At 32.8% G+C, this 25,766-nt stretch overlaps 3 protein-coding genes across 5 annotated transcripts; 1 reads left to right on the forward strand and 2 right to left on the reverse strand.

Moving 5' to 3' along the window:
- Positions 1–6,820: 6,820 nt before the first annotated feature.
- LOC108325939 (ATP synthase subunit d, mitochondrial) lies at positions 6,821–9,777 on the forward strand. Its single transcript, XM_017559099.2, has 5 exons — positions 6,821–7,071; positions 7,524–7,605; positions 9,051–9,115; positions 9,248–9,334; positions 9,414–9,777. The coding sequence occupies exons 1-5, from the start codon at positions 6,901–6,903 to the stop codon at positions 9,513–9,515; spliced, it is 507 nt and encodes a 168-aa protein (XP_017414588.1). The 5' UTR covers positions 6,821–6,900; the 3' UTR covers positions 9,516–9,777.
- A 2,443-nt stretch (positions 9,778–12,220) lies between these two features.
- LOC108325938 (uncharacterized) lies at positions 12,221–18,015 on the reverse strand. The gene is made up of 7 exons (XM_017559098.2): positions 16,443–18,015; positions 14,755–15,172; positions 13,731–13,875; positions 13,511–13,626; positions 13,347–13,425; positions 12,879–13,112; positions 12,221–12,766 (listed from the first exon to the last, which is right to left on the reverse strand). The coding sequence occupies exons 1-7, from the start codon at positions 17,563–17,565 to the stop codon at positions 12,443–12,445; spliced, it is 2,439 nt and encodes an 812-aa protein (XP_017414587.1). The 5' UTR covers positions 17,566–18,015; the 3' UTR covers positions 12,221–12,442.
- A 2,788-nt stretch (positions 18,016–20,803) lies between these two features.
- LOC108325105 (protein IQ-DOMAIN 3) lies at positions 20,804–24,075 on the reverse strand. 3 transcript variants are annotated; one of them, XM_017558116.2, is made up of 6 exons: positions 24,007–24,075; positions 23,287–23,367; positions 22,853–23,173; positions 22,420–22,647; positions 22,041–22,163; positions 20,804–21,899 (listed from the first exon to the last, which is right to left on the reverse strand). In XM_017558116.2, the coding sequence occupies exons 2-6, from the start codon at positions 23,350–23,352 to the stop codon at positions 21,198–21,200; spliced, it is 1,440 nt and encodes a 479-aa protein (XP_017413605.2). In that variant the 5' UTR covers positions 23,353–23,367; positions 24,007–24,075; the 3' UTR covers positions 20,804–21,197. The 3 variants fall into 3 exon arrangements, with proteins under 3 accessions (XP_017413605.2, XP_052730904.1, XP_052730903.1); XM_052874944.1 differs by lacking the exon at positions 24,007–24,075 and adding an exon at positions 23,962–23,980; XM_052874943.1 differs by lacking the exon at positions 24,007–24,075 and adding an exon at positions 23,938–23,959.
- Between the last annotated feature and the right edge of the window lie 1,691 nt (positions 24,076–25,766).

The raw sequence follows: 25,766 nt of genomic DNA on the forward strand, positions 1-25,766 counted from the left end.
TCTATTTAACTCAAATCATTGTCACTATTGTAAATAAAATAAATAATTACCCAAAATATAATAATAATTAGGAAAAAAGAAAATAATGTTAGAAGTGAAAAAGTATGTTGAATAAAGAATAACATGAAGAAAGATGAGAAAAGTAGGTTAGAGCTATCCACTTTTATTATATGATTGAAGGGATAATGAAATGAAAGATATAAAGTCAATTATTGATAATATAAATTCTCAAAGAAAAGAAAAGAAGCGTATATATATATTAGAAAATTATCAACAACGTGTCATATACGAACATAGTGATCTAAATTGCTACTAGGTCATCCCCAAAGCATCTTTTTACATGGTGCTTCTCATAAGCATATGTAATGAATAAAAATATATATTTATTTATAGTATATGAAATAAATATTATATAATATTACTTTTTTCTAAATGTTATAAAATTCTCCATTGAAAATGGCCTTATCTAGCTGTCTATAGGAACGAGTCAAGAGTGTCCATGGGATTACTTTTAATCCAACTTCTTTAAAGACAATAAACTAAAGGTCAAATGTTACCACAATCTTATTAATTAATAGAATTCATTCTCAGTCACATAATCTTTAGGAATGCTAACATATTAGTAAGTTGTAATATGTTAACAATGTAAATGGAATATTAAATGCCAATGAAACAGAAGAAGTAAAAAATAATAATTGTTTTAAAATAATGTAAATGAAAAAAAGAAAATATATCCATTGGAGGAGAGACAAAGACCTAAGAAACCAGAGTGACCGCCATCGCTCTATTCTGGTGACCCCTTCTGGAAAAAAAACTGTTAGCAAAATTGTTTTATTCCAGAACTTACTGCTAACTCCAAATTTTAGATGACATAATTCAAAGTCAAGATGTAGACATTAATTAGTTCAAACACCGTGTATATGTATCTATTCATTTTAGTATTCTACCCTAATTACGCTGTTGCTTTATATTTTTCAAATCTCACTCCTACGCCACCAACATCTTTCTCAATGACATCAATATACATTCAAAAACAAAACATTTTTCAAATAAATTTCTTTTATTTTTCACACTTTTTATTTATCAACTAAAACATATTACTCAAGTATTTAAATTCACATTGCATTTTCAATGTCTTCTAAGGGTGATGGTTTTCATTAAAAAGGACTTTTGATGTAAAAAATTCTCATATATAAATTTTTTTCACTCATAATAACAACATATATAATATCACCAATTATTATTTTATTATATGATATTATACCCTATGTAATGACAACATAAGTTTTTTTTCTACTACTCATTTGTTGAAAAGTTTCGGTTAGGCAGGGACCGAAAAGTTCAAATGAAATAATTTTCTTTCTATAAAATAAATCACTAAATAAAAATTATTATAGTTTTAATTCTCTACCTTGAGTTAAGGAGCTTACTATTTGTAAATTTGAGTTGACTCAAATTCAACCTATTTCAAATTGAGTTTTAATTGGAGCTAATTTTGTTAGTTCAAGTTTGAATAAGCTTCTATTATCTAAATTTATTTTAAGTCTTAATATAAACAAAGAGATATTAAACAACGGAAAATTCACATATATGTAATATAGGTATTGTAACATCCCGGCAACTCACAAGGACCATCGACTGCCTCCACAGATCACCACGAGGCTTTTTAGTGTACTTTGTCCTCACTCGCACACCTTCCGGGGACGTTACAGATGGTATCAGAGCCTAGCCTCTCCCAGTACAGTGTGGTTCGAGGACGAACCAGACGGAAGCTGGTGGGCATGTGACATCTGAGCACTGACGAGGGCGGGGAGTGACGCCGGTGCAAGAGGCATGGTGTAGGGGGCACAGATAAGGAGCGGCTCCTGGCAGCTTCGGGTGGAAGGGGTACATGGACGAATCGAACATACACCGGAATGAGAGGGATCTGGAGACTGTATAGGTATGGGACTATACGGTTGAAGGATATCTTAAAGGGATTGATTTGGCTACTCATATCACCAAATGCATTTGCTTTTTGGTAGCCTAACTCATAAGAACTCCATGATTAAGTGTGCTTAGCCTGGAGTAATTCTGGGATGGGTGACCTTCTGGGAAGTTTTCCCAGAAAGTGTGCGAGTGAGTACAAAGCACACTGGAAAGTCTCGTGGTGATCTGTGGGGGCAGTCGATGGTCCCTGTGAATTGCCGGGACGTTACAGGTATCTTTCAACTTAAAGAGTTTGAAAAATAAATTGGAATGCTTACATTAATTTAAAAATCTATTTTCAAGATGATACTGGTTTTAAAGTACAAACTTCAAAAGACCTATCATATATGTATTTGAGAAATCTTGTAAATATTGTGTATAAAGTTTAGAATATTTCAAGTACTCTATTATAAATTTATACATATTTCTATCAACAACAAAAATATTGTTTTGAAACATATTACTTAAACATTCCGTTTAAAAAATGCAATAAAGTTCAAACTCACTGTTGTGATTAGCAGTCTTGTATGGAAGATTTTTTTTAAATATATAATTATAATAGTACAAGAAGAAAAATTCCAAACTCGTATTTTACTAGATAATGTTATGCATAATGAATAATTTGTTATCATTTAAGGCAAGTTATAATTGACACTTTTTTTGTTTAATGAGATTGTTTGTTTAGAAGTTTTTAAAAAAACTATACTGATATGTAACCACAAACTATCATAATAAATAGATTTATTTATTGTTATAATAATTATCTTAATAACATTAAATAACTTCTTAATCGTGATTTATTGACAAGAATGATATGCTGTCATTTTCTTATTATTGTTTTCTAAAGTCATGCATCATTCCATTTTTATGAATAATTAAAATGTTAGCGTGTTACATTGCATGAGCATGAAGAGTGGATCATGCTTAAAAAATAGTGTATGAAAGGAGATATATGCTTTCTGGGCTAAATAGAGAATGAAACAAAGATAGGTTTGACAATAATCCCAGAAGTTGGAAAGAACATTGCAGCAAATAGAAATAAAATAGCTATGTAATTTTAAAGATAAAAGAAATATAATAAAGAATTTATTTTTATTGGTGAGTCTCTAAAAAGATCAGATTCTATGATAAAAGTGACTCTAATAAAATCATTTTCTTATAACTTCCTGTTTTTTTCCTATGTCAATTTGCATTTATATATCAAATCATCAATAACTTCCTATGGTTTTCCATATCAATTTATAATTAAGTTATTGAGATTGATAATCAATACATGTTAATGTTAAAAAATAAATGTTACCTTTTTTACCGTAAAAAATATAAAAACGATAAAAAAATATATTTAAACTCGTGTTAGGTTTAATATTTGTCATTACCTTTAGCTGAAGTAAAAAAGAAAATTAGTGCTAATTTAAAGTGGATTAAATTAATGAAGTATTTACGTAAATAACAGCGACCAATTCGTATCTTGAATTTCATATATTTTTAACTTTAAAATGTAAAATCAAATATATAACGTATGTTCTTAGTCTATATTTATTCCAACACTCATGATAGTACTACCCGAATAACGCAAGACAAATTTACTACGAAAGTTAATCTTAACTTCCAGAAAAACCACAGCTTTTCTTCTATATTTGTCATGAATCTTGCATCTGAAAAACAACTCATCAGTTGCGTATATATGTTTTCCTAAGTAGAATCAATGAACCATGATGTTTTTTATGAACATTTCCATATCTTGACTAATCTTATGTTGATTCCTGAACAAAGCGCATGGAATCAGTGTATATTCATATTTCAGTGGATCAAACTACATTAATTGTTGGTGTCGTAGGATGAATCATTTACGTAATCTCGTATTCCTCGGTTGTCTTGTTAGAATCACTTCACATGTCTCCTTGTCCAAGTCCATAACGCATATACTAATTTGAGTATTTCTTGGTCCTGTGCTTCCCCCCGAGCACGGTAGCACGAACACCCATCGTCAAACGAATGCTAGCAAATGGAAATATGAGGTATCTAGAAACTAAAAAACACGAATTGACCACTCAAGTTAGCAAAACTTGACCTGCAACAATGCATATGCCGTTAATTAGCAGCCTTCATCGTCATGGTTTTTTCCATCCTCATCTCCAATTAGTATCTATATGCAACTTCTTATTGTGTGAAAACCTTGAATTTGGGAGAAGAGGTCAGGGCATTGTTATTTTTTATTTATATTTATATATTCATATAATTTTGGATATATATATATATAAAAGACCATTTAAATACTATTTTTTCATTTCATTTTCTGAGAAGCCTTTTTAAAGATAAATAGTTTCACACTCCAAAGTGATAATATCTTAAATGTGTGATGATTGATCCTAACAATAACATTTTGTGAACTTGAGTTTGAAATATTGATATCCACCGTGAGCTGATAACGAGGTTCTAAGACAAACTCTCACATCTAATAGTCTCATATCGTTTAGGAGTCAATGTTTAAGACAATTTAAATACTATCCTCCGAGACGTCTTTTAAGGATAAGACTGTGACAAGTTCCATATTTCAAAGCAGATAATATATTAGATGTATGGTGATTGACCCTAACGATATTACTTTGTGGACTTGGGATCAAAACTTTAGCATCCACCATGAGTAGGGATGACAACAAAATCCGCGCTCACGGATATCCGTAGATAAAATCCGCGACGGATAGTTGGTACCCGCGGATATTTACTATCCGCGGGTTGTTGGTAGCAGGTTTTTTAATACCCGCTTATAAACGGGTCAGGTGCGGGTATTATACTATCTGTATCCGCGGATATCTGCTACCCGCAAAAATTAAAATAAAAAATTTAATTTATATTTTTTTAAGTTAAATTTAATTAAAATTAACATTAATTTATATTTTATAAGGTTAAATATAATTAAAATTAAATTTTAATTTATATTTAATTTAATATATATTATATTTTATATATTTTTTGTATTTTTATTTAAGTTTTATTATAATATTTTATAAAAATATACTTTTTTAAATATTTACGGGTATCCGCGGGTATCCACAGATATCTGCGGGTTTTAAAATATTCGCGGGTATCTTTTAAGCGGATATCCGTGTGGGTAGCGGGTCGGATAACTGGTGGATTTTTTTTGGTTGGGTCGGGTTGCGGATAGGCACTATCCGTACCCGACCCGATCTGTTGTCATCCTAACCATAGTCAATAACGGGATTCTAAGACAAACCTTCTCCTCCAATAGTTTTATATCGCTTAAAAATTAATGCTTAAGACAATTTAAATACTCATTCCACCTTTTGAGATGTCTTTTAAAAATAAAACTGTAACAGAAAATAATCTTTAAAAAAGACAATAACTCAAATGTATGATTAATCTTAACGATGTCACTCAACAAATTTCATATTGAAACAAATTAATATTTAATATATAAAAATGAAGATCAAATAACTTCTCTAAGGTGGCATGATGATTTCGGAGATATTATTTGTGTTAGTTATATCTCCACCACTTCTCATTGCCCATGTATTATTTTTTCTTATATACTTGTCATGGTCTACCCCGTCAAGAAAAGTATGACTAGTAACGGTACTTGTTCAAGTTGGTAACTTAGACATGGAGTCAAGAGCATGTTCTTGTACTCAACCAGGTCATACAACATTAAAAAAGAATTAATAATTAATGTTGAGTGGAGAAGACATGTTACATGATCATGGACTAATCATAATATCTACGTAACGTTTTCGGAAAGAACTAAGTACTTAATAAATACATAGCAACAGTAAGCGGTGTTGGAAAGTGATTTGTATCTGTCTCATAAGCCGACAAAAGCTCATAACTCAAAATAACCTTCTCAACGAACTGATATTCTGAAAGAGCAGTGTAGGGTTGTGGTTATTCACTTTCTACGTGTGTGAGAAGACAATGATAATAATTAAAGGTTGTTGTTGTATTTATTTTGTTGTTGGTCCCAAGTAGGGTCTTGCAAAAGCAATAAAGAGGAAAAGAAGCAATGGTACATCCAGGCCCAATGCAGCGATACAAGAATGTACAACTAAAAGACACCCAAAATGCACATGCTTGCTTACGTTGCTTTAGAAAGAAAATCTAAACCTAGATACCACTCTCGCACGCCTAAAAGCACACTCTCTTTTCGTATCCTTTGTCTCCATGTCTTTTATTTATTGCTTCATCATTGCTTTGGGCCTTTCAACACTTCTTTTCTTTTCACACCCTCCTGCTCTAATTTTCACACTTGTTCAAACGACCACAAATGTTGTCTCTTGTGCAAGACCCTTTTTGATAACTCCTAAACTGTTTTCAAGCACCAAACATTACAAGTGGTAATATTTTGTATTTGAAAGTTCACAAGTTAGAACCAATTTAATCAAACTTGATAAATATGTGTTTGCCTCAGTCTCTCTTACTATGCGAGTGAAAATAACGAGGTATTTACTCAGCTACTCTATCTTACATTCTCCTCCTTCTCTTACATTAATAGTGTCATGAGTGTTTCTCCCTAGTTTGTGAATACTCGTTGATTTTACTGCATGACATATTAAGATTGAAAGTTCAATAATTATAAGGTTTAATGATGATTTAATCAAAATAATTAGTTATAAAAAAGTTCAATTTAGCAAACTCGGATTGATATCGAGGTCGAACATAAGACAGTAGAATAGGGGTTAATTTAGTCATTTGAAAAGCTTAAAAGGAGGGGATGAACTTAGTAGTAAGTGGGTGAGAATAAGAGGACCAACAACTGTATTTCTATGACATAGTGGGCCGGCCCTATAGAACCCGGCCCAGACGAGGAAGCAAGGTAATGAATGATAGGAGGAGGGTGTGAAAGGGAGAACAGCGAGCACAGCAACGAGAAGGGGAATTGGAATCGTGTTTGGGGAGAAGAACATCGCAGGGAAAAAAATGAGCGGAACGGTGAAGAAAGTTACCGATGTGGCGTTTAAGGTGGGAAAAAACATTGATTGGGATGGAATGGCGAAGCTTCTCGTCTCCGATGAGGCTCGCAGGGAGTTCTCGAATCTTCGTCGCGCTTTCGACGAGGTTAACTCCCAACTACAAACCAAGTTCAGTCAGGTCGCCTCTCTTTCCGATCTCTCTCTCTCGCTCTCGCTCTCATTACATTATGCAGTGGATTTGGGATGCGAATTTCTGTGTTAATTCTGAGATGTTAGATCGATTGGATAATTAGGGCTCGTAATTGATTTGCAGCGATTATATTTCATTTCGCTTTCTGTTTTAAATATACACGTTTAACCTAATAAGCTAATCCAAATAAACATATACTGTCTCTTCTTCCGAATAGTTGTAGTAATGATTTTTGGATTATTTTTATGAACATTAAGGTCCCTGTTATGTGAATGTTTGGTCAAGCGCTTCTGCGTCGTGTTTTGAACGAGAGCGCTTTGCGATTCCCATTGATCGTGTGATAAACTAACTAGTTAGATGCTTGTTGTAGTTGATTATTTTTTTCGTTTTTTTAAGTTATCATTTTCAGGCATTGCTTAGTTGTTTATTACATTCTGCAGGAACCTGAGCCCATCGACTGGGATTATTACAGGAAAGGCATTGGCCCTCGTTTGGTAGACATGTACAAGGAGCATTACGAGAGTATGTTTATGAATTCCATGGCCAATGCTATTAATATGTATACATTTAGATTTATTAACGATACCAGTGCCGGGTAGTGTGCTTGACTGATTCTTAGTGGCGATGATGACATCATTGAATTTAAGGTTTGTAAATTTAGTTTTTTGTCATGCACTTACTCTCCTCCATGAACCAAGACTCTAGAGTCTGGCTCAACCCCAATGAAACATTTTTTACTTCTCCATTTCTTCCTGTGTTATGTGCACACCAGTTTCCATCATGGGTTGCAAAAAAGTGCTCCTTGTTCTACACTGGTTTACATTTTTATTTGCAAGTCAGTGCATATATGGTAAACTATTCTACTCTCTTTTATTCTTAGTCATCTTATTCCGTCTTTCTCTCTCTTTTTCAATTTATTTCTTTTTTGTAAAAAGAAATGATTGTAGAAACTCTATATAGACAAAATTTCGCAAATAATATTGGATAGAAATTTGGAAAAATTCAAATAGGTAGTTGACTAGACATCCTCCAAACTTCCATAACATTCTTTTGTTAACCAATTTCCTCATGTTATAATGTACTTTCCAATGCGTGTTAAAACCTATATTCTAGTGATACATAGAATCTAGTGTTCAAAGTGTAGTATAGAGATTATGGGACTGGTTATTTTTTTGTTTGAATCACAATTTGTAAAAGGAAGAGCATACGAAACAACATGCTACTCAGCTGTGGCGATATTTTGCCTCCCCTTTCACATTTAAATATACCTATGTACTAGGGACTTGGATTTGGAAAATGGATGCAGTTTGATTTTGATATAATATCTCATCAATTTCTAATTCTTGTAGCCACTATTCAAAATACGCATAAGCCTTGCCCTGTAGTTTCCTTATATTATTAGCTATTGTGGAATGGATCATGCATTTGATTTTTTTTTTATTGAAAATCTCACTGAATTCCTGTATGTGTGTGTCTCTATATAAGTAGTCTATCAAGTGAGATAGTTTGAGAGGTTAATGTAATTGTTGAAGAGCCTGCATTGATTAAAAATAATGCCAAATTATCCTAGTTAAGTTTGTTGGATATATTGTATTCGCCTTTGTCCCACGCCCGAGATGTCGAACCCTTGGCATTTGGGAGTAAGTTGAAGAGCCTACATAGACTAGATATAAGGTTGAATCATGATTATATATATATATATATATATATATATATATATATATATATATATATGTGTGTGTGTGTGTGTGTGTGTGTGTGTGTGTGTGTGTGTGTGTAAATTAGGCTTAATTTCACTTTCTTAATAGTAATCATGACAATTCTACCTTGCTTTGGATGGTCTAAATTAATTTGATATGCCCCATATATGTGCGTGTTCACAACCAATATTTTATAAATTTACTCTTTTACCTACCATTAATTCAAATTTTATTGTTTGGTTTGATGCCCTTGCCCCTGTTTTGCAGGCATTGAGGTCCCCAAGTTTGTTGACACAGTAACTCCTCAGTATAAGGCTAAATTTGACTCCCTGGTAAGAACTTAGTCAAATTGTTAGTTATTATTTTGTTTAAATTTCTTACGTCCTAAAAAACATTTTTACTCATACATTACATTTACAATTATAATTTCCTGATTTATTATGTTTGCTGTTGTTTGGCTGCAGTTGATTGAGCTTAAAGAAGCAGAAGAGAAATCTCTGAAGGAGTCTGAACGTTTGGAAAAGGAAATTGCTGATGTACAAGAGTTGAAGGTAATAGATAGCCTCATAGATTTCACAGTTTTATAGGATTTTTAATAAAATTCTCACTTTTTTTTCTTTTTTTTCCCAGAAAAAGCTCAGTACCATGACGGCCGATGAGTACTTCGAAAAGCATCCCGAGCTGAGAAAGAAGTTCGATGATGAGATCAGGAATGATAACTGGGGCTATTGATTTTCAATTAGCAAAACGTCAGAATTTGATGTTTTCCTTGCTGGTTCAATAAAAACAACTACATCTATTTCTTTGTAACTCGGTTCCCTTTTTCAGTTAAAAGGTTTTTGATATACAGTGTCGAATTTTTTGTGGTACTGTAGTTAATCACATACGATTTCACCTTAAAGTGCAGCTTTGGTTGTCCAAAGAAACTGATATCTTGTCGTTTCCGTTCCGAGACAATGTCAAGAAAACGCTACTCTGCGATTGTCGTTATAAATATGTCTGCCCGGTAAAGAGATTTTAATTTATGTTAAAGGTTTGATGGATCATCAAATCAAGCATTACACTTCAGCTCGATATTCCATAGGTCGACAGATTCGGGTTAAAATGTTACATGGGATTTGTACTGTTGATAAGAATGATAGTTAAATAGGTATAGTTTGGTAATGTGAAATGCCAATACTCCATCTATCGGAATGACCAGCAGAATATAATTTGTTCTATCATGCATATATTTAATTTTGAACGAAGGTGACCCATTGATTGCTGAAACAGAAGAGAAAACATTCGCCTCATTAACTATTAAAAGTAACTCATCTTTATGAATATAGATTAGGTGGTGTTTCACTTCGTTTGTATTTTTATTTTCTCACTTAAGGAATGTCTATGCGTTACCTTTCTATTTTCTGTTAGTATAGGATCGTTTCTTCTGTTGCATGGTTCTCCATCGTTTACATACGCCATTCAACTCTGTCATATCCTCTTCTGTTTTCATATATTCACAGATACAGCACTTTCACGTTTTGTTTCTTCTCTCTCTTAACCTTACATTTTCTCCTTTATTTTTCAAATACAGGATCAAATATTCATAGAAAAGTTCTTATCAAGTTTATTTTTCATACAATTGATTGTACTAATTATTTTTTCAGCTCTCAAACGATACCTGTACTTTCTAAAGTGTATTAAAGAAACTCTACATGCTTTTCGCAGAACATCAGAATGTAACTTCAATACAACAATCTCTTCTCCAAAATCACAAAAACATAAAATCTCGAGAGAAGCATAAAGAAGAAACACATAATACATTATTAGAAAGTGAGTTTTTAAGTCTAACTCATCTCCACAAAAGAGTTTTTAAGTCTAACTCAACTCATGACTCTAATACCATATTAGAAAGTGGGTTTAAGTCTAACTCAACTCCACAAAATCAGCTTATAAAGTGAGGTTTGCACCTCACTTATATATTATAATTTGGTCTTATCTCTAGTCGATGACTTTCAACATACATATAGAAAAAACAAAATCGAATTGCGCAATTCTTTTCTATAACGTTGAGATGTTTTTTTCTTACAATCATAGGATGGGGAGTGTAAAGAGTCCTGTTGTCTTTCATTAAAACAGAGCACATTTTTTATCTTGCACGTATGTCACTTATTAAACTAAATAAAGGGGTGTATCAATTCATTAAAATAAGGTAAGTGAATGATAGTTTAAATTTAGAAAAAAAAGTGTTAAGAGTCTTTTGAAAATTCTAAAAAAATAGTAAATGTAATCTGTTTTAAAAGATAAAAAAAAATAAACAGAGAGAAGATTGATGAGTATTAATTATTTTTAACACTTTATATCTCCCTTTTTTTTCTCACTGTCATTTAGTATTTTGGGAATTATTATAGAGGGATGGGTGAAGATAGAACTAATATAGGGAGTCTGCAGCAGATAAGGACTATATAAATAATTTTTAAAAAAGGGATTCACTGTACTATTTAAAATATAAAAAAATTTGTATTTTTCATATATTTCTCTTTATCTCTTTATCTTTTTTATATTTTTTCTATTTCTATTCAATTAAATAATTTTTATTTTGATTTTATTCTTATTTATTCCCAGCTTATCAAGAGTATATTTGGACCAATTTTTTCACAGACATTTTCTTAGAGAAAAAATAAGAGAAAAAACTTTAGCTATGTTTTTCATAAATTTAGTTTATGTATAAAAAATATTTTGTAAACTTCATAAAACATATTAGTTTTATGAAGGAATTAGTCTTTTTTCTTTATTTTTTTCAAGACTTATGAAAAGCACTCGTTCAGAAATACCTCAACCTATTTCGGTTTTACTCATTTTTCTCCTTTATCAAATAAGCATAAAGAAAACAAAAACTAGTCAGTCATTAATAATTTAAGGAATTAATATACAAGAATAAATCAGAAATTTTTGTTCCAAACGACGTCGAATAACACGTCACCAAAAATATGTATTTATTTTAGCTTCACACTAGAGTACACAATTTTAGGACTAAATCTAAATTAAGTTAAATATTATTTTTCAAAAGTAAAACTTGGATATTTGCTAAATATTCTCGCCATGGAATCAGCCAAACCAAATTTATACAAAATTCATGAGTAATGTCTGAAGTTTGAAATTTTAGACAGTTACTTACATGAAGAACTAATCTCGTAACCATGTCTAACAGAAAAACAAAACAAAATTATTGCATCATGAACTAATTTCATGCAGTCATGTGATCTTAGTGTGTACGTAAATTTATATCCAAACAAGCTTTTTGTTCCATTCTCAACCGCAAGAATTATATTCCAAAAAAATGGAAGACTTGCAATAAAAACTAAAAATTGTGGTGACAAACTGATCAAACAAAAAAATATAAAATGAGAGCTGATGAAAGATACAAAGGACCAAAATCTGTACAGTAGAGGAAGAAATAAAATTGAACCTTTAGTTTGCAAATATACGAAGAATATACTTTTTGATTCTGCTGCTACAAAAGGCAATCTTATAAAAGTAGAAAATGAAGAAAGGAAACAAAATGTGTATTTGAGAGCAGAATCAATGACCTTATTCCATTGATCACTGCAGTAAACTCAAAAATTCTACCAGACATTTGGCTGCTGTAACACAAAATCCCAGGTAAACTACTGAAGATGTTAATCTGAATTCCCTGCCTTGCCCTCCTCATTTTTGTTCATAGCCTTCTTTGCCAACTCATAACCTGCAAAGTTCATAGCACCAAGAGGTGCAATCCAAAAGAACCTTGGAACTGCTCCTTTGAACAAGCCAAGGGGTCCCTCATGTTTCAATATAGAGAAGGCTATCAAGGACATTGACACAGACCGCCCTTGCGCAGTCATCATTCTAGTTTTCATCACATCAAACGGTGTTGTGACCACAGCCGCCAAGCCGCCAGATAAAGCTCCAACAGCTATTGTTTCCAGGGGACCCAGTTCCCGCTCTAGTAGACGTTCAACAACCTAAAATCAAAGGCCAACACCACAACACTCAGTTTATCTTCTTTTGGGTGAATATAAACATTCATTTAAAATGAAAATACCATTGATATGCTGAATCATGGAAGTTACACACCTTTTTAGATTCAGCATAAAGCCCCATGCCAGCGACATAAAATGGAACCTCACGGCACAGGGTAGCTCCGGTTCCACGAAAGAAGCCCCTAAGACCATCCTGCTCCCAAGTTGCAACAAAAGCCTGACCCACATTGTCAAAAAGACCAGCCTGTAACCTTTGCTTCAACACCTCACAGGGGATCCGCACAGCTGTTCCTAAAAATGTGCTACAGAATGATGCTATTGATTGTACCTACAAAAGGGTTCGTATTTAAAACTTTTGGATTTAGTTAAGTGACACAACAAAGAAGACCCTATTAAACAACATAATGAACTTATTATCAACCTCCAAATGTAAAATTCACATTTAAAGGACAATCAAAGTGCAGGACAAATCTTTTGACGTAACGGCTTTAACTAATACAAGGAAGACATATTCAGTAGTAGCCCAGGCTATAAATAACATCATATAAGCTTTACAAATTACCTGGAGTTCTGGCAGTGTTGGAGCAACATTTATCAACACCAATTTACTTGCTTCAAATATCCCAGTTCGCAAGCCATGGCTGCAATATCAAAGGTGGCATAAGCTTGAATTTCAAAACACAGGAAAGTGAGAGAGAAACATTGAAAAGAGATTGAATGAACAACCTTGAAAACTGTCCAAGAATTGCAGGGATTGACCCCCTGTATAAACCCCGCCTTCCAATCTCTGGCAGCTTAGAAATAATTTCAGGGAAGGACATGGTTGATGCTTGTACTCGAGTCTAATATACCAAATAAGACAACGATGAGGCCTCTAAAAGGAGCCAAAACAATCAAATGGCTATGAGAGGAATAGGGAATTGTTCATCAAAGTTCAAGAACATGCCTTAATTGTATCAACTGGATGCAGTAAGGCACAAGACAGGGCACAGGAAAGGCCACCTGCCAGTGCAGATCTTAGCACACTTCCGGCAGGAATTTCAACAGGTGGTGGAACAGCAACTACAGTTGCAGCTTCAAACCAAATGCTCCTGAAAGTATAACAAAAATAGTCATGAATATAGAGGATCATTAATCATTGACTGCTGGTAGTAGTTGAACATTGACGAAATTAAATTATTAATTGAATCTTAACCACTGACTGCTTGCCATATTTTCTGATTACAGCTATTAAAACAAATATAAAAGATCAAGACCCTGTATTTTTTTAGTAAGAATAGAATCATCTTACAATCATTGGAAGTTCTTTTATCAAAGTTTTGTACCAAAGAGCTTCCACTCCTATAAGTGATCAGTTGTTCCCCCCACTTCTTAAAATCATTGGAAGTTCTTTTATCAAAGTTTCATAACAAAGAGCTTCCACTCTTATAAGTTTCATAACAAAGAGCTTTCAGACAAGGCCATAATCTACAGTGAGTAATCCATGTTTCAGATTTTGAGAAGTTTTATGTTGGCTGCTGATGAAGTAACACAGTCCTCCTATTTTACAAAGTTTGGAACTGGGCGTTAGACCATAGGCCTGACAATCAACAATGAAGCCTTATCCTACTAGGTGAGGTCAGCTATACGAATAAACAATGTTATTTGACAAGGTTAAAAGCTAAAGTTTAAGAAATATTTGACCAGGTTATTCTCCATGGTTTATTTTGACCTTTGTTGCTTATAGCTCCCCTTTTTCTTAAGTCTGTTTTGAAAGGTATATTATTTTCTATTTTTCTCCATATATTCATTTTTTCTATCATTAGTAAATATCCTCATAAGCAAGGCTTTTTAACAGTATAGTGATGGCACTTATCCACCCTCCTCCTACTCCAAAAATATATAAAGGATTAGTGATGCACTTTATGTTTAATGCTTATCATGGATAAATATAAAAAAAAAAATCAACTAATTGATCATATTTCTCTCACCTTGGATCCTCTTGAAGACGATCAGACGGAAGCAGAAGCATGAAATTGCGGAAATGTCCATATGAAATAGATTCTTCTGTATCTGCATTCAGAAATCGCATCATAGCAACAGCATTGTCTTCATTTGCAGGGAGTCCTGCGTTCTTTAGTGATTCCAATATTTCACTCTTCTTCAGTGTCCCTGACTTGCTTAGACAAAGAGAAGTATATGCACGAAGAATTGTTGGCTCCTTCTGTTCCATTAATGATAAGAACTGCTTCAAACCAAAAGATCTGGAAAACAAGTGACTTCTTGCACGGCTCAAAAATTCTTTAGCATATCTTCGCGGCAGCTTTCGTTTTCTCATTTCTACTTCTAGATCTTCCAGAGTTACTTGGCCATCACCATCCCTATCCAACTCCTCAAAGAACCTCCTCCCTGTACGAGGATAATGAAAGTGAAAAGTCAATTTTTTTTTATTTCCAGAAAATACCACAAAGAAATCAGCATACACGATAAATAAATAAAATACCCAAGTCTCTATATAGTATAGTAACTGGTGTTGTAGCTAGCCTATCTTCTCTATCCGTTGACCAACTCCCAAAAGTTGGCAATCATATATGTTATGTAACGGTTTTTAATTGGAACCATTAACCTCCTCGAGAGAAAGAACTATGTAATAAAATAGAATAACTGAATAATAAATTAATAACAAAATAGATCTCAAGTTCTCCTTTTCTATGTCTAAGATCCTTTCTAACAATCTTAACTAAATACTTCAAGAAAAGATGTCAGAAACAGACTAGCTTAAGCATATCTTACAAAAAGGATAAAAGATCACAATTGATAGGATTCAGAGCCAATAAAGTTGTTTACTGCATTCGTTTATTGTATAGTCTTACATGTTTTCTCATTGCAATATTGATCATACAGAGATTTATTACCGCAATGCCCAAACACTAGTCCAGAAAAAATAAGTTCCTGTTTGATTGTGGTTTTAGGTTTTTGTTTTATAAAGCTATTTTGTAATATAATGTTTAAAACCTGATAAGGGGGTAAAAACGAAATGAAACGCTGATGATAAAATTTTGAAAACATTTTTTAAAATGTTCGCAAGGTCTTCTCTATTGACATTCACAATATTGCTTCTCATCTATGAATTAGTCTACCCTAGGCCACAACACAACCCTAGCATTCCATATTTCATTCCTATGATTCCTAAGTAATCTTCACTCCTTCACGTTTCCAAAAATCAAATCTAATAAAAACAAAGATAATCAAAGCCCTGCATTTGAAAACCATAAGCAGATTTATTAAACTAACTTACATTACTGTTTACTCAAATTATATTATACCCCTCAATAATATTACATCCCTGCCATACCTAGGAACAGAAAGTAAGAGCAAATTGGCAATATCTTTTACATGAATCAGAGAATTCATGTCAGTTCCTTTAACGATTAAAAATGTACCTAACCTATCCCTCCCCGTCCATGCATACCAGCATGTTCTATACTATTACTATGTACATGTATATTCTAATAAATGAATTCACAATTTTAAATAATTGATTACACCATAATCCTAATTCCAATCGACTCCATGTTTTAACAATCGTTAACTGCAGTTATTTAGAAGAGTATGCTGGTATCTTATGCAAGCAAATTTGGAAAATAATAAAATTCCTATCCGATGTAATATGACATACCTTCAGACTCTGTGTATCTAAAAAAATCTTGCACCGAGATTAGTTTCTTCTTATCAGGATGGTCTTTAGAAGTTTTTCCCAGTTGTGGTAGCAGTTCAACCAATTCTGTCAATGAAACTGTGGAAAGTGTAGACTTTAGACGTTCCACATTTGAGAGGGGAATACTGAATATGTTGCTGGCAACCTTCTGTGGCGAATTTCCTCCGTTTTCATCCTTGTTTTCATTATTACCGCTACCATTACCATAACTATTATTACTATTGCTATTATCTCCCTCCCCGTTCGTGGAAGGGCTTTCTTCTCCAGGCACGGTTGATGGTACACCACCCACCTTTGCAAACCTCAAATTCCCCAAGAAACCATTGACATATACTTTGTGCTCCTCCAAGAAACCTGTAAGTGCATTCACATTACCAAAATGAGGAAAAGAAGGTTGGGGCAGACATGGTTTCCCAGAGTCAAGGTCATCGTGATTTTCTTGCACCCCATGATCAAGACTCTGAATAGTCTGAGATAACTGATCAAAAATAAAACCTATAACGCAATCAAGTGAAACGTGCTTCCCATCCTTCCTCTTCACACCCTTCTCCCAAAGGGCTCTACCAAACTGAACCCCCTTGGATTCATCCTGCTTCAAATCACATGATGAAACAGTGGACCTCATGCAAGAATTCGGCTTATCTTCATCACACACTTTATGACACTTCTTCTTTCCAGATTTGAAAGGAAGTGGCAGAGACTGAAGGAACCCATTAAGCAATAAAGACCAAGTCACGGCAAACTGCAAACAATTGGTGCACGAAGGCCCGTCTTCTTTACCCACTTGAGCTCTATTACCACCACCACCATTCCCTGAATTCTGTGAAAACATGCCCCAGAAAGCCTTCATAGGAACCTTCATTGACAACCCCTTCTTCTTCTTCACATCACAGATCTGAAATTCACAACTTTCCCTCAGTGGGGCAATCAAACAAACACCATTGACCTTGTTCTTTGGCCCTGCCAAACAATGCTCAAGATCCTTCGCCGCCTTCCGAAAACCCACTTCCAGTGGCAACAGCGATTCCTTCACAACCTGAACGGAATTGAAAAAAGACTCAACTGGGTCGCCCCCTGACACCATTTCTAATCAACCCCTTGAAAAAGTCGCAGCCTTTTTCTACACCCTTATCAGAAAGAAAACTTGAAAGTGCAAAAAAATTACAAAAAGAACTAAAATCAACAGAGAAATGTCAAGCTGTTAAAACGATGACCCAATCGAGCATATAGATGGAAAAGAATCCACTCTTAAGACGGGACCAATAAAGATTGCACATTTCGGTTCAAGATTATACCCATTTTGGTAGAGAGAAGAAAGATGATGTGGTGAAGAAAGGAAAGAGTGAAAAAAATTGAAGGGAAGAATTTGGATAAGATTGAGACAAGGGACAAAGAGCATCAAGCCCTGGTTTAGGACAAAGTTTGCGCAAAAAACTGATATGGGTGGCAGAGGAAGAAGCGCATTAAGTAAGCAAGAAGCACAATGAGAATCAAAGAACAGAAACTGCAAGTTTATTTTCCTTTTTTTTTTGCTTTTTTTCACAGAAAAATTAAGACCATTTAATGCAACAAAAATCAAATGCATAATTTACATGCACTTCTTTTTTATAAACAAGTTATTTACTATTATTATTATTATTATTATTATTATTATTATTATCAGGAATCCATTAAGAATTATAAATTTTTGAAGTCTTATTTTATGTTTAATAAATCTTATTTATAACTTCCAATAAATAGAAGAAAGTGTGTTTCCTAACATTAACACGGTATTCTTATACTATTATGGGCCGTTATGCAAAATGTGTTAGCAACATTTTATTCTTTTGTTATTTGTGTACAACACTACATCATCACTACTCTACTCTAAGCTTTGTAGTTAAAACATTAAAAGAGTATCCATATGGCCATGTATGACCAAAATAAATATGTATCCCTTTCTTACCAAAGAAAAAAAAACATTTCTATATAGACTGTACTAATAACACCTGGGCTGAAATTTTCAAAGGTTTTTTATTGTGTTTTGGATAATGAATAATGAATGCCGATGAATGGATAATAGCTGACGCAAGGCCATGTAGGAGTGAGAATTGGGGACACCACTGAAGGGTTGTGACCCTTCTTGTTATTGACGATGCATTATATAAAACTTACTTTATGAAATGAAATGAAATTTGAAGTGAAATGGTTCAACTCATGCTTGTTTTTCATGGCAGAATGAACAGTAATTGCAGAGCCTGAACAGGTGCAAAACAACAAGGCAAAAGACACATACACATATACACACCAAGATGCTTATTTGAAAGCACAACTTGTATGGATGACTTGTTCAAATATATTATATTTATTTATTTATTTATTTATTTATTTATTTATTATTATTATTATTAATTATACACTATGTTGAGAAAAAATTTAATGGCCAAGTTCATGCCAAGTGGTTTTGTATTTGCCAATAGTCATCACACATTCGAGTTTTGATTGGACAATTGCAAATTTTGAGTCTTTATCTCTTCTGCAGTTAACCACACATTAAAACCCACTAGAGAGTTTCTTTCGATGGTTGCATATACGGTGCTAAATTTTCAAATTGTAAGAATTTTAAATACAAATAAAAAATTATCTTTTACGAGATACTAATAAAAATATTTTTCCTAAAAATTTATTCTTTTGTGGCTGAAGATTGTTAGCAATCATTTTTTTTTTCGTGGCTTATGTATTGAAATATTATATTTATTTAGCCTAACATTTTTTTATGTAAATTGTTGATAATACCTTGAACCATTTTTAGAAAATCAAATCATCACCAATCCTGTCAAGCTAATAATTTTAGTGGGGTTTCCTTCATACCTTTTGTTGGAGTAAAAAGATATAGGTGGAATTGAATCAAATTTAAATATGTACATATATATATATATATATATATATATATATATATATATATATATATATATATATATATATATATATATATATATATATATATATATATATCATTACTGTAACTTGACAAGAGAAATTATATCTTTTTGATAATATTTGGTTTATGTTTATTTTACTTTTTTAGGATGTGTTTATTTTAAAGAATTAATTTGAAAGAGTGAATAAAAGGGTTTGAGAATGGATTTGGAAGTAAAATTTATAAAAATTAATGCAAAATTTGAGGATATAATAAATAAATAAATAATTGTTTAATTGGTAAAAGTTAAAAATTATTAAAATATCCATAAATATAAAAGTAATATAAAATAATTATTATTATTATTATTATTATTTTATTAAACAAAGAAAAAAACATCACAATGAAGTTATTTAAAAAGTGTAAGGTTAATATAGTAAAAGTGTTAAATTCCTCTAAATCCTTCCTAACATGCTGAGACGAGAGAAGATGACAATCTCTCAAATCTTTTCGTGTTTTTACTTTCAAATCAGGCCATCCGAACAGGAGATATCTCTTAATTCTATCTTCTTGAATCCAAATGCACAGTAGTATTTGTTCAGCATTAGTGAATTTTAATAAAATATTTTTAAACGAAGATAATTTTTACAGAAAAAAAAAAGAAGGAAAAACTAGATGAAATTTGTTTCAATAATTTTTTCTCTTCTCCTTTTCCACGTCTTAATTCTCTCTTGGGTGGTTTTTCTAATTAAAAATGATAATTTTAGCTTTACTTTATAAAAAAAATATTAAATTTAAACTTTAATTAACTTTTTTTATCGAAACAAATAAAACAGGGCAAAGACGCTTTTTTAACAGTTATTATTTAGTGTAAAAGATATTATGCAGATAATTAACAAAATGAAACTCACAAAAAGAAAAAGTTTTACTTTACTCAATCTTGAACTCTAATTTAACATAAGAAAATAAAATCAGTGAAAATGCTCGATGACATGGTGATGGAGAATCCATGAAAAAGCAATTTTGTTGCAAGAATAATGTCATTAATATTCTGAAAACCATTACCTTTAAACACTCCAACAATCATAGTTACAAAGTTCATGTCACCTAAAACCTTTACCAAGATCACCGTTGGTTTAGCACTCTTAAAACCGCCATCTCCAATCCAATGGGTCGCTGTTGGTATCCTTTGACCACCACTGCCACCGCATCATTGTCACGTCCACTCTTCACATCACCTCATTTTTTCTCACCTTAAATTTCAATTAAAAATTTTAAATTTGGTTCATTCTTTACTTTTTCAGTTTAATAAAAATTTATTATAATTAAAATATATATATATTTTTTATCAATTCAAAATAAAAAATACATTTTTGAATTCCAAACATATGATTCTCAAAAACATAACATGGAATGAAGAGTAGATACAACATGATCTTGAACCATATGGTCTTGAATTCATGAGTACTTTACAAAGGGGATAAACAATGTAGTACAGCACATGTTTACATAATGTATATTTAAATATCGCCCCCAAAAGCATTAATCTTGTTACATATATAACATGGAACTACTACAGTCAGTTAAAGTAAAAGAAAAAGTTGTCTGCATTGGTTATAAAGACAACTGTGGGGATCAAATGAATACTTGATCAGTCAAATTTTATTGCATCTCCTTCCATTGCACCAACAACATGGCTTGTGAAGAAAAAGTTGATAGAGACTACTATAAAAGATATTGGTGCCACCTTTTGTAATTTGAATAATCTTTGTTCATGTTTCTATTCTAAGTACACCAATGGCATGCATGATGCATCTCTACCTTCTCACTCTCATTTTCTCTTCAGGGGTGGAACCATTAGCAACACTCTTGTTGGAAGCCACATTTCCAGGCCTGGTTGAAACAGAATACCTTCTTGCACCGGCTGGAGAAGAAGGGAAAGAGAGTCTCTTCTTTAAAGGAGCAGAAGCTACTTTTTCGGGTGTTGTATTTCTTTGTGATGCACTTCTCCCTTTGGATGATGGCTTGGCCTTTGCAACCTGGGTGGATGGTGTTGTGTGACTTGGGAAAGCAGGTGAAGAGCTTGAAGGGATCTCGTCATCATTCAGTGGTGACACTCCAATGCTATGCCTGCGATTGTTTTCATGGACTTTGTAGAACATGGATTTTGAATCACCTTCACCACCCCATGAACCACTTGGTCCCTTTGGCCTTGTTACATTGGTTAGCGAGACCCTTCGGGCTCTTTTTTGAGGGGATTTTGGATTTTGGTTTTCTGGGGTTGTTTTGACATCATTGTTCTGGTCACGGAGAGAGTACAATTTTGTGATTTCACCAACTGACATGGTGTTTCTTGCAGCACTCTTGGCAGATGCATGACCAATGTGGTAGGTAGTGTTTTGATCTTCCCATGGCCTAGTAGCCATCCATCGCTCTAGCCAGTTCCAGCCCCAGTGGGGATTGTTTGGATCCATAAATGTAGCATTTGTGGCAGATTTTGAAGAGTTCCTCCTTGTTTGCTGTTGAAGAGATTGATTAGTGCAGTATAATAAAATGGACTCCTTCGTGCATGGGCTTAGATAGTATGCATAAAAAATGTAACTGGATCAAAAACTCGTTTCTCTTGTTCCATTAAAATCTAGAAGGCAATATCTTCTTACCTGATGTGTTGATGCATATGCCAGGGCCTTTTGTCTTCTCATAGCTGCTATTTGCCTGTTCAACAGCTTTGCCTCAACTTGCTCCTTTGATTTCGAGCTATCGTCCCATTTTTCTCCAATTTGCTGAATAAGTATTTGCCACTTTAGAACATTAGCATAACAATAATTATATTTTCATGTTTTGAAAAAGGTAATGACCAAAAAAGGGGAAACACTTAACAATTTGTCATAAGATAAATCAGAAAATAAGACACACATTCACTAGTAATATTATTGTACCAGACACATTCTGAGACAAATATACATCTCAATTGTATTGCATAACTCATTGATGTCCTCCCTATAACATAAATTTCAACATAACATACACATTACTCACGTTAGCTTGCAACTTGTCCAATTCCTTTTCACGTTTCTGCAGCAGTTGCCGGTTAAGAGTCTGATTCTCCTCAGACATTCTGACCTTCCTTGCACGAATCTGAGACTGCAACCGTGAAAGAGTTTGCATGCATTGCAAGGTAGTAGCTGCTTGCCTTTGAACAGATTGCCCTTGCACCAATGTTCTCAACCTCGCCAAACCTCTCAAGCCTCGCAAGGATCTTCTTGCCTGAAACCCACATAACATAGAATAGAACGATATTACACATAAAAGTCTCTCACAGTTCAATGTTGTTGCAGCACAGATACAAATTCTCCCCATAACAAAGCAAAAGAAATGATTTTTTAAATAAGATGAGCCTTCCATTTCATTGGTTATTTCATTTCTGTAACATTGTTTGCTCCCAATAAATAGGATTGATAAAAATCCATACCAAATATCCACGGTAAGCTGTTTGAATGGTGGTAGCAGCCATGTCTTCATTCAATTTTACATTTTGACGACTCGTGGTTGAGAGACGAGAAACCTCTGCAGCAGCAGCTACAGCAGCCCCTGCAGCCACGGCAGTAGCCAAAACCAAAGAAAAGGCTTGGTTGTTCTGTTCATTCTCTGGCACACTTCTTGGTGTGGTGTCTTTTCTTGGTGGAAGTGAGGGAACAACAGCAATTGGTGCTCCTTCTAGATCATCTGGGTGATAAGCCCCAAAACATCCTAACTTTGGTGGCTTAGGATGATGTTGTTGCTGAGAATGTTTCTGTTTTTTATGCGCAAACAAAATTGTTTTGCATGAGAATATTATCCCATTTCAAGGAAATGTTGTTTCTTTTATTTTCATGTCAGAGGCAACAATAGGAGTTATTCACGTACCTGTTCCTTTTTGGAATCAGAAAAGAAAACTTTCTTCACTGAATAAAACCACCCTTTCCTCCCCATGTGCAATTCCTTTATCTAGCAAAACAAAGAGAAATGGATTTTGAATTAATAACATAAAATGACCAAACATCTATCATAACAAAAAAGAAATAGATGAAAAAAAGTTATGAAGAAGTGAGTAAGTTCCATGTGTTTCAATGTAATGCATGCTGAATTCAAACAGGAATTGTAAAAGAAAGATAGAATTTCATGCTGAAAGCAAATTTTAACTGATGTATTATACAAAAGTCTTTCAAACCCCATTAATGAAAAGGACAAGAAACCCAGACATAATAATAAAAGAAATTGTCTTTCCAAAGATATAGCAATGAGCTTCTTTGGATTCATTAATGCAATGGAATGATCAAACAAGGATGAAGCCAAAAACAGCATTCAATAAGCCATCAGAACTTCCAAATCAAAGTCAAAAGCGCCATAAGTTCCATTAGAAACTAACAGAACATAAAACTGGAAGATAAAAAATGGAGAATGAGAAGAACCCATATAGCAGAATTCAAAAACCAGCAAAGCCATAACATAACATGATTCAAAAGGTACAAAAACAAGGATCAGAAGGAACAAAAAGCACAATAAAGGGGACAAAACCGAAACGCTTCACGTTCTAAACACCTTAGTATAAGAATCACAAATGTCTCTGCAAATTAAGGTACTTACATGCCCTGTGAAGGGAAGAAGGGACAAAAAGGAGGAAAAGGAGAAAACTTCAACGACGAAGGAATCAATTACAGCAAGGATTGGGTGTCAGGATAAGTGGGGCCTTTACACAAATTGTGAAATTCCTAATTTTAACGTTCATAATAACAGCGTACCCAAACAAAAAAACAACAACGACTAAAATCCATGCAACAAATAACAAACTCTCGCTGTCTTTTTTCTTTCACTTTTTCATGGTCTTAGAATTTTGGTATTACATTTCCTAAAGAAAAACATCTAGAAAATTCAACTCGCATTCATTTTACATCTTCCTATTTTCTTCAATAATAAACAGTTACTTCTGACCTATTAACCAATATCAATAATCCGGTGGTCATATATTAAAATGACGGAAAAGATTGAATTTTTTTTTTCCATTTGATGAAAATGACCAAATTTCTAGATTAAGTATACGTGTCTCTTTCTACATTTGGTTTGGTCCACCCTTCATAAAGAGTATATTCCCAGATATCCTTCGAGTTAAATATTATTAATAATATATTATATATACTAAATGTAATTTTTCTTTCTTTATTTTATAATAACAATCATTTTTAAGCCATATATTTCAACAATACGTCTTCTTCTTCTTCTTTTTGTATTCAACTGTCCACCTCTGTAAAACAAATTTGAGTCATATATATCAAAATAAATTATTCCACATGTCTATCATGTATCTACTTATCTTCCTTCTTCCTTTTCATTGTCTAACTTTTCAAACACTTTTACTTTTATATAATAATCATTTTCAAAGTTTAAATAATATTATTTTCTTTTTACCAATAAATTTTAATTAATTCGTATACGTATTTTGTTGTGATATAGAAGTTAAAGGAATAAAATTAAAAGTTTAACAAATATTTATTGTTGTTATAAATAAAATGTATTGCATTCTTTTACGTAAAAAATGTATCCCAGAGAACTATAAAAGACAATTAAAAAGAAAGGAAGAAAAATATTATTTTAACTATTTATGGATGCCGATAACCGGTACTATATATCATAAAAGACACTGTTTAATAAATACGTGCAATTTAGAATTCATCTAAAATCACAATAAAGTTTATGGATATCAATTTTTAATAAGACATATAATTTATCGTAAGAAAATTAAAAAAAAATATAACTATTTTGAGCTTCCCTTTTACAGCTGAGAACCAATTACTAACTCTTGATTATTATTTTTAAAGTGTTTTGTATTCTGCCATCATCTACATCTAATTGCGAAAAATATAAAAGATGAAGACAAAATAAAAAGAATGATGAAGAGGAATGGAAAAAATAAATAATAGACTATACAAGTTTATATGCACATAGAGAAGAGAGATTAATTTACTTTGAGATTAAATATAAAGAATTTTTTTTATTGAAGTCTTTTATTCAAGTTTAAATTAATATTTTAGATTAATTAACAATAATGAGATGTATTAGGTTTATATCTCATCTTTCATGAAAAAATAACAATTTTTAAGAAATATATGCTTCAGTTATCACATTTAGAACTATCAAAATGGATAACCCGGCTCCACCCAGGTGAGTCAATGAGCTAATTCAATTCGGTTCACCTACTAGTGAGCTGAAAATATTCAAATCCGACTCGACCCACAGATTGGTGGATTAAACGGGTTGGCTCATTGGCTCACTTAATTATAAGTTTTTTTTAAATAAAAAAATTATATATTTTTTAATTCAATTCTAAATAAATTTAACTCTAAAATAAT

Source organism: Vigna angularis, chromosome 3 (genome assembly GCF_016808095.1).
Source record: "Vigna angularis cultivar LongXiaoDou No.4 chromosome 3, ASM1680809v1, whole genome shotgun sequence".
Classification (NCBI taxonomy): domain Eukaryota; kingdom Viridiplantae; phylum Streptophyta; class Magnoliopsida; order Fabales; family Fabaceae; genus Vigna; species Vigna angularis.